Here is a 9,501-nt window from a genome sequence, read left to right on the forward strand (position 1 = left end):
GCAAACCGTTTCAGCTCAGGAATCTGACAGAAGATGAGTTCTTCTCTGTTACACTGTGTTTTGCCCCAGGGCAACAAAGTCTCGAGGGGCAGCATATAATGAGGCTTGGAGATGTCCCAATTAAGACTTGGCACTGTATTATTTAGCCTATTCTGGTAGAATAGAGACAACTAGATAGTGGGCTCATTCAGTAAAGCAAACTATATTAGCATATCGTTGAAAACGGGCCCAGACAGAAGAAAAAGAGATGATGTGTGTCCTACACAGCTGTGATCTTCCAGAATGAAAGACAGATTATTGCTCTTGCTGTTCGCTTGGGGCTCCACATCTGTCTGAGGATCACGTGCCCTTATTTTTGCTTTGCTGCTAGAATGTATGATGCCCCAACAGTCCACAGCAGGGAGCCGAGAAACAAGGACCCCAGTCTGTTATTCTCGGTCCTACTTGCCCTTGTGATTTCAACTCAAATTTTTTCTCACTCATTCTCTGCGTTCCAAGGGGCCTCGTCTGTCTGGCTCTCCACAGTCTACAATGGATAATCTCTGGTCTTTATTCATAAACTTCCCCATTAAATGCTCAGTTCATCTTCTGTTTATTGATATGGTTGAAGGAGGGGGTTTCAGAGTGGGGGGGGGGTTGTAACCTAAAGGCATGCTAGTCCTGTTGCCATGGTACCCCACTGGCTCCAAATTGCTAGCAAGGCATGCCATTATTCTCCCCCTGTCGAAATGTGCCGCTTCTTCTGACTCGAGTAATTGTGGAGCACACAAGTGGCCCTCAGAAGAAAATAGCATTGCAAAGAAAGGCTGAGGTCAAGGGTCACATTAGAGCCTTCCCATTGCAAACCGCGTTTTTGTGATCAAATTTGTTGGTGACACAAAAATCACAAACACAACCCAACCCCAAACACAACACACCCAAAAACAGTAAACTCCAATGCCACTAAAATCCACCTCTGCTCAACAGAAGCTGCTGGTTCGCTCTCACTTTTCAGGCAGCAGAGCTCTCTCTCCTCTACTCTGCTCAAGACCGTCACTACTGCGCAGGCTGTTAAGGGATCAACACTCTGGTGAGTCTCTCATTGACTTCATTTACTCTCTCAGTGTCTGCTGTCTGGCTCAATTGAAACTTGTTTGCATATATTTTTTCAAATTAATCTTTAAACATTTTTTGTATTATTTATAAAAGAAAAAAAAAAGTGTTTCCTATGGCTGTGTTTTCCCTTGAGTTCTGGAAGCGTGTCGGTCCACGCTGAACTGCAGTTCAGCTTTGGTTAATCTGCAGTGTGCCTCATGCCTGTGATTACTTCTGCTGCTTTTGTTTGATGTGGTATTGGAGCATTAGTGTCACATTGCAACCCCAGCTTGACCCCCACTTATTTCTTCAACACAAAAGTGATTTTGTATTGTTTGTCAGCCTGTGGAGAAACCTCGTTCTTCAAGACTTTCGGGGTTTGGAATGTGTTTTCAAGACGACCACGGAACACTTGGACTGGTGCTGCTGCTGGATTATACTATTTCATTGGAAATTCTTTTCTTTTCTTTTTTTTTTTTTTGTCTGAGTAATGTGTTTTTCCATAGTGTCATGCCACACGCCAGAGAACCACCAGATGCATTAACATCTGGATTTCTCAATTGCAAATCACGCCTCTAAGCACAGTTCAGGAGAACTTGTTTTGTAGTTCTCTACTTCTGTTTATGGTACTGGAGGGTTTGGCATGTTCTGGGATTTGAGGATTTTCCTCCCCTTCATTTACAAATTCCACAGCACTTTCCAATCTTTTGGCAGGATCTTGAGAAACTCCTTTGTACACACCCACTTTGTGGTTGTCTAAAGTGTTCTGAAAATATTGATCAAGTGCTCATTATCCCGACTCCAGTGAAATGTTCTTGTGAAATGTTTTGGTAGCATATTTTAGTCATGAAGAAAGGCATCTTTCAGAGAAGTATTCCAAAGCATGTGGAAATGAAATTCAATGTTCAATTTGTTTTGCTTTCTGTGAACATTTTAAACATTTTTATAAATTCAAACACTAGGCCTCTATTAAAGGGTTAGTTCAGCCAAAAATGAAAATTATGTCATTGATGACTCACCCTCATGTCGTTCCAAACCCGTAAGACCTCCGAACGACATGAGGGTGAGTCATTAATGACATAATTTTCATTTTTGGGTGAACTAACGCTTTAACTTTAAATTCAAACCACTGATTTTGCATTTGGACAATCTGACCAATAAGAATGCCAATACTTCCTCATACTTATTCCTTGAACACGTGAGTTTATTTAAAATAATAATAATAATAATAAAATCTAAATTTATTCTTTGTTTGTTTGGTAAGAATTATTAATTTATAAATAGCTTCATGCACCACATGACATGTAAACACCTGAACTAGCCTGGGGTCCTCTCTCGCTTTTTAAATTTTTATATTGTTTATTTATCTCATGTTTCTTCATATTTCTGCATGTTAGTTGCATCTCATGAAAGTTATTTGGCAGACATGGGTGTTTGTTTGTTTGTTTGTTTTTTGTTTGTTTTTTATTATTATTTTACTAAGCATAGCAGCAGTTTTGTTGTTAATAATTTTTTTTTAGATTATGCCCAAATATTTCATATGTTCATATATTATTCATAGCTATGAATTGTGTGTCCCCCAATTAATTTTAATTATGAAATAAAAAACATGCTCTTCATAGATGTTGCTATTTATTTACATTTTAATGTATTTTTTAAAATTAATAGATCCTGACAAAACATTGTCACTGACTCTTGCAACTTGCAAGAAATCACTGAAATCATTTAGAAATGTATGGAAACGACAACCTCCTATGATGCAATATTTATAATATTATGAAAGAGAAAGATCCAAAGATCCAAACTGTCAGCTCTAGAAGTAACAGGTGAACTTTTCCCCTACTTTGAACCTTTCTTTAAAGAAAAGGTCTTCATCTCAACCCTGCAGATGCTTCATTCAGCCTGATTATTAATAGAGCAACTGTTACTGGATGGCAGGTTAGAACGAATGCCTCTTCCAAACAGAGTTTGCTCATTGAATCTGAGTCAGGCTGCCCTGTACACACACCAAAGATTTGACAAACAGAATGCCATGAGGACAACTGGCTGAGACTGTAAGCAGATAGCTGAGAGTGACTATGGTTTGGCCACAGGATGCTCCAGCACCTTCATGCAGCACAGCGTGTGTGAAATCATCTGCTCCACAGGGACATTTTCTCAGACTTGTCCCATAGCTAATTTTACACAATTCACAAATTTGTCTAAAAAAGTTTTTTATTTAATGAAAAATTAGCCTTATAAAACAAACTATTATTTTTAAGACTTTTTTTCCCCTTCTGGGTCTGAAATTAAGGAATTTGGGTCAATACTGCTAATTAAACAATACTTTGCTGAATATGTTTTTCTGCTGGCACCTTGGCTGGTTTAGGACTGTCATGGATAAATAAAGATGACAATAAAATGCCCGTAGTTGGCAGCAAATCCCTGTTTTAATAAATAATTTATTGAATCATTCAAAAGATTTGTTCAAAACGGCTGATTCAACTAGAAACGAAACAAGTGAATGGACCGTTGAATCACTGGCTCACATGATTCGTTCAAAAACAGATTCATTCAATGAATGAAACACCGCGTTGCTCTACTCTGTTGTACGAAATTATTAGCATATTTTGTCCTTTTTTTCCACCGGGGGATGGCAATTCGAGCCCTATGTTTGTGTGTGTATTTATTTTGTTTATAATTTCTACTGTCTATCAGTTTAATCCATCCTCAAGCCATCATTAATTTTTATTTCTTTAAACACACACACACACACATATATATATATATACAGTGGGTACGGAAAGTATTCAGACCCCCTTAAATTTTTCACTCTTTGGTATATTGCAGCCATTTGCTAAAATCATTCAAGTTCATTTTTTTTTTCTCATTAATGTACACACAGCACCCCATATTGACAGAAAACACAATTGTTGACATTTTTGCAGATTTATTAAAAAAGAAAAACTGAAATATCACATGGTCCTAAGTATTCAGCCCTTTGCTCAGTATTTAGTAGAAGCACCCTTTTGATCTAATACAGCCATGAGTCTTTTTGGGAAAGATGCAACAAGTTTTTCACACCTGGATTTGGGGATCCTCTGCCATTCCTCCTTGCAGATCCTCTCCAGTTCTGTCAGGTTGGATGGTAAACGTTGGTGGACAGCCATTTTCAGGTCTCTCCAGAGATGCTCAATTGGGTTTATGTCAGGGCTCTGGCTGGGCCATTCAAGAACAGTCACGGAGTTGTTGTGAAGCCGCTCCTTCGTTATTTTAGCTGTGTGCTTAGGGTCATTGTCTTGTTGGAAGGTGAACCTTCGGCCCAGTCTGAGGTCCTGAGCACTCTGGAGAAGGTTTTCGTCCAGGATATCCCTGTACTTGGCCGCATTCATCTTTCCCTCGATCGCAACCAGTCGTCCTGTCCCTGCAGCTGAAAAACACCCCCACAGCATGATGCTGCCACCACCATGCTTCACTGTTGGGACTGTATTGGACAGGTGATGAGCAGTGCCCTGGTTTTCTCCCACACATACCGCTTAGAATTAAGGCCAGAAAGTTCTATCTTGGTCTCATCAGACCAGAGAATCTTATTTCTCACCATCTTCGAGTCCTTCAGGTGTTTTTTCATGTGTCTTGCACTGAGGAGAGGCTTCCATCGGGCCACTCTGCCATAAAGCCCCGACTGGTGGAGGGCTGCAGTGATGGTTGACTTTCTACAACTTTTTACCATCTCCCAACTGCATGTCTGGAGCTCAGCCACAGTGATCTTTGGGTTCTTCTTTACCTCTCTCACCAAGGCTCTTCTCCCCCGATAGCTCAGTTTGGCCGGACGGCCAGCTCTAGGAAGGGTTCTGGTCGTGCCAAACGTCTTCCATTTAAGGATTATGGAGGCCACTGTGCTCTTAGGAACCTTAAGTGCAGCAGAAATTCTTTTGTAACCTTGGCCAGATCTGTGCCTTGCCACAATTCTGTCTCTGAGATCTTCAGGCAGTTCCTTTGACCTCATGATTCTCATTTGCTCTGACCTGCACTGTGAGCTGTAAGGTCTTATATAGACAGGTGTGTGGCTTTCCTAATCAAGGCCAATCAGTATATTCAAACACGGCTGGACTCAAATGAAGGTGTAGAACCATCTCAAGGATGATCAGAAGAAATGGACGGCACCTGAGTTAAATATATGAGTGTCACAGCAAAGGGTCTGAATAGTTAGGACCATGTGATATTTCAGTTTTTCTTTTTTAATAAATCTGCAAAAATGTCAACAATTCTGTGTTTTCTGTCAATATGGGGTGCTGCGTGTACATTGAGGAAAAAAATGAACTTAAATTATTTTAGCAAATGGCTGCAATATAACAAAGAGTGAAAAATTTAAGGGGGTCTGAATACTTTCCGTACCCACTGTATATAATTTGTTTTATTTTATAATATTTTATTATTATTTAAGAGTTCATAAATTCAAAAATAAAATTTATAGAATTGTTTTATATAAGCATTTATATTTTAATTAAAAATAATAATAATAATGTTTTTCTTTTCCTTTGTTTGCAGTTACAAAGATGGAGTCCCCCCTGACAGAACTTCCCACATTGCTGCCCAATCGATCCATGGAGAGCTGCCCACCTGTGGACAGTACAGTGGAGAACATGATCTTTGGATTCTACTACATTATAGTTTTCCTTCTGGCGCTGAACGGCAATAGCCTTGCCCTGTGGATCTTCGCCCGCCATAGAGGAAACTCTTCTCCAGCCAATGTCTTCCTGCTTCATCTTGCTGTCGCTGACCTGTTTTACATCTTCGTTTTACCCCTCAGAGCCACTTATCACTTAACTGGGGGACATTGGCCATTTGGTGAAATTCCCTGCCGTCTTGCAGGCTTCTTCTTTTATGTCAACATGTATGCCAGTTTGTACTTCCTAGCCTGTGTTGCAGGTGATAGATACCTTGCTGTTGTACATGCTGTTCGTTCCCTCAAGGTCAGGCGCCCTCTTTACGCTCACATAGCCAGTTTTGCACTATGGGCTTTGGTGATAGTGTCTATGGCGCCCCTACTGGTCACCAAGCAGACTGCAGAAGTCAACGGCTCTACCATATGCTTGCAACTGTACAGAGAAAAGGCCTCACGGCATGCCCTCGTCTCTCTGGCCGTAGCCTTCATGCCACCTTTCATTGCCACGCTTTCTTGCTACCTGATGATAGTGAACAGTCTGCGGAAAGGTTCAAGGCTGGAGCCAGCACTGAAACTCCGAGCTCTCCGCACCATTGGTCTGGTCATGCTTATCTACATAGTGTGCTTTCTGCCCTATCACTTAAGCCGTGCAACCTTCATCCTGGGTTACGGACACCCAGACTTATCCTGCCAAATCAAACGAGGACTAGCCCTGGCTAACCGGCTTACTTCCTCTCTCACCTGCCTGAATGGGGCTTTGGATCCCCTGGTCTACCTGTTTGCTGCTGAGAAGTTTAGGGAAAGCGTTCGCAGAATTTTTTGCAGAGACAAGTCAGGGGGGTCCGGCACTGCAAGCGGGGACCTGAAAGGTACACATGAGAGCTCCCTGAACGCAAAGTCTGAGTTCTGAGCGAGCGATTAAAATCTTAAAGATGGTTTGGATATTTTTCATTGGATTTAGTGATTCGGCCTACACTTACTCAGTATATGGTCAATTAAAGATCAGGAACTTTTAACAGCCTTATGTATAATAACCAAGCTTGTGATTTGGGCATGTTAAAGTAACTGTATGTAAATTTAAAGATCAGTTACAGCATCACTCTGTGATGGTACACTGACTTAAGGCAAATGGCAAATTTTTTTCCAGAAATTAAAAAGTATGTGACATTTACGCGCAATCCCGAAATGTTAACCACTGTTTCCTCATCGCTGTCATTTTTGTTACGTTAATTTTGTTATTGAGAGGAAAGCGCGCAGCACATTAAATATTCATCACAACGTCGCTCTCAGCAATGTTGGATGGCATCTGGATGTTCGCTTGCAAAGGTATTTCCAATTTTTTAGTTCTAAGGAAAGAACGAAAAAAGAATTTCGCCATGACCAGGTATGACTCACACATCCTGAAAAGTGAAGCTGCGGGCTCTTTGATCGCCCCCTGGTGGCTGGCTGCAGTACAGATCATAAACCCCGCCCTCTCCATGCAAACGAATGGGACTTGAGTCAAAATAAAAAAAATACTTTACACTTTCAATACAATTTTTTGAAAGATGGTTTGGTCATTTAAGGTACGCTGATATATGTTCAGTTGTAAATTATATTACAATTTTTGCGTTTTTTTAACTATAGGGCCACTGAATCACGTTCAATCTCTTGTATGTTACGTGTGCACTAGTGCGAGCACGAGCAAATAAGTTGTTGGCTGCAGTTCACTTAACGGCCACCAGTACTTGCTAATAATTACAAAGGTTTCCGAATTGTACATAAAGCCTTTAATTGCACAGGGCTCCAAAGTTGCAAAAATACCCAAAACTACATAGAGTTGCTTTAAAGTGAAAGACTGTAGGCTACAAGTGACTGTTAAATATCAGTCAGTTGCCAGAACACAGTGGACGAGGACTAAAAACTGCATCAAGGCTCAAGAAGGCCTAAACTGTGTATAAGACTGTGTTGCCTTTTAAAAATTAATGTTGTGTTTTTATTAGCATATTACCTGTTTGCTAATGACGTGCTTTGACTGTATATTTTGCAAGCACTTCCTTCTTCATGAAATCAGTGTAAAACTAATGATTTTCATACTTGGTGTAAAAACTGCATATATAATCATGTTTTATGGTCCCCAGGGGGATTTTCTGGTTATAGCACCATAAGCTGTGGTAAGAATGTGTGAAGGTTAACAAACCAGTGAGTCGTCGAAATGAATACTACTTTTCTTTTTTACATTCCTTGATGGCTTTTTAATAATATTTGTTATTAAGACTATTTAGATGCATGTGTACTTAACACTATATAGTCAATTAATATCATTAATTATACCTCTTATAGTTTAAGGTATACAAGTAAAGATTTTTAGTGGCATATAATACTGGTTTAGTTTTCACTTGTTGTAATGAAGTTGTATCATTATTTATATTATTTTAATTACTGTAACCAACTGGTATAAATATATTTTAAGTGTTATCATACTTATTTCATTATTTTTTTTCTGTATTTCTCAACTAAAATCCATCTATGAGTCAATTTGTAAATGCATTTAAATCAGCTGAATAAATGTTTTTAACCTCAAAGTTTCTTAATTATTTATTTTTTAATAAAGTATGTAAATGCTTAGGCATCAGATGCATTTTGGTAGTTTGCAATTGCAATATACCCCCAATTCTCACTACTACCAAAGTGACAAAGAACTTTGTCACATCTCATACAGCTTCCATTAGTATTCATAACACTTGACTTTGGAGTATCATCTTATGTGATATCTGCTAGTGACAATATGCAGAATCTTGTGAAAATCTTCAGAATGCATCACTCGCACTCTGTCCCACCACACTGTGGCCATCACCGCTGAGCTCTTACCGACAGTAGAACATAACCGCTTTCTTTATGGCTGTGTGCATGCGAGAAAGACGCAAGATGGAAACCACCAGGCTGAAGCGACTGTGGCACTATTCAGGTTCTTTTCACATCATGTGACTCAAACTGTGAGGTGTCAGCAGATTATTTTCTCTCTCTCTCTGTCTGACTCTCTCCGTCTTTGCTTCTCTTTCCTCATATTTTGTGCAAGGCTTCCTGTCCATTAACATAACAGGGCATCTTCACCGAGAGTGAGGGGGAAGGGACTGTAATGTGTGTGCATTACTTAAGAGTACTTGGCATTACAATCACAAAAGAAAACAAAACATTAACAGATGAAACACCTGATTTGAGTTTGGAATGATTACAAAACATTTCATTTGAACTTTTTTTTTTTTTTTTTCAAAACAAGTGTAGAAGTAAGTTTAATACCTAGCAGTATAATCTCAAAATGAAACAAGACCAACATTAAGCACTTCATTTCAGTATTTTCTTTCAAAACAAGCTAGTCAGAAAGTTTACACTGCTCTTTTCCATACAATGTGACAGTGGATGATAACCAGGGGTTGTCAAGCTCCAAAAATGACAAAATATACCAGAAAAGTAGGCCATATGAAAGTGGGTCTTCTGAGGCTATATGCAATAAATTTGCAAGAGCAAAAACCCAAAATTTAAGATGCTATTCACTGATAATATTTCCCCTTACGCAATTCTCAAACCTCATTCATGTTTATGTACTGTACTGTATATTCAAACATGGCACATCAACCCCAGGTTTAAGTCTACTATGAGTTGTGTGTACATCTTGCTTAACATATTTTGTATTTGACTAGATGATGATAGAATTTTCATTTCGGAGGCAAATGTTCATTTAAATATATCTAGAATTACTGTACAAGGTCAGAAAAAAATTATTGATTCTGGGGACAGCTAAT

General features: G+C 39.3%; 1 protein-coding gene across 1 annotated transcript; it reads left to right on the forward strand.

The window, feature by feature from the left end:
• The first annotated feature begins 940 nt into the window (after window positions 1-940).
• On the forward strand, window positions 941-8,283 carry gpr17 (G protein-coupled receptor 17). The gene is made up of 2 exons (XM_042758251.1): window positions 941-1,069; window positions 5,602-8,283. The coding sequence occupies exon 2, from the start codon at window positions 5,610-5,612 to the stop codon at window positions 6,627-6,629; it is 1,020 nt and encodes a 339-aa protein (XP_042614185.1). The 5' UTR covers window positions 941-1,069; window positions 5,602-5,609; the 3' UTR covers window positions 6,630-8,283.
• Window positions 8,284-9,501: the final 1,218 nt, after the last annotated feature.

This window comes from Cyprinus carpio, chromosome A6, assembly GCF_018340385.1.
Source record: "Cyprinus carpio isolate SPL01 chromosome A6, ASM1834038v1, whole genome shotgun sequence".
Taxonomy (NCBI): domain Eukaryota; kingdom Metazoa; phylum Chordata; class Actinopteri; order Cypriniformes; family Cyprinidae; genus Cyprinus; species Cyprinus carpio.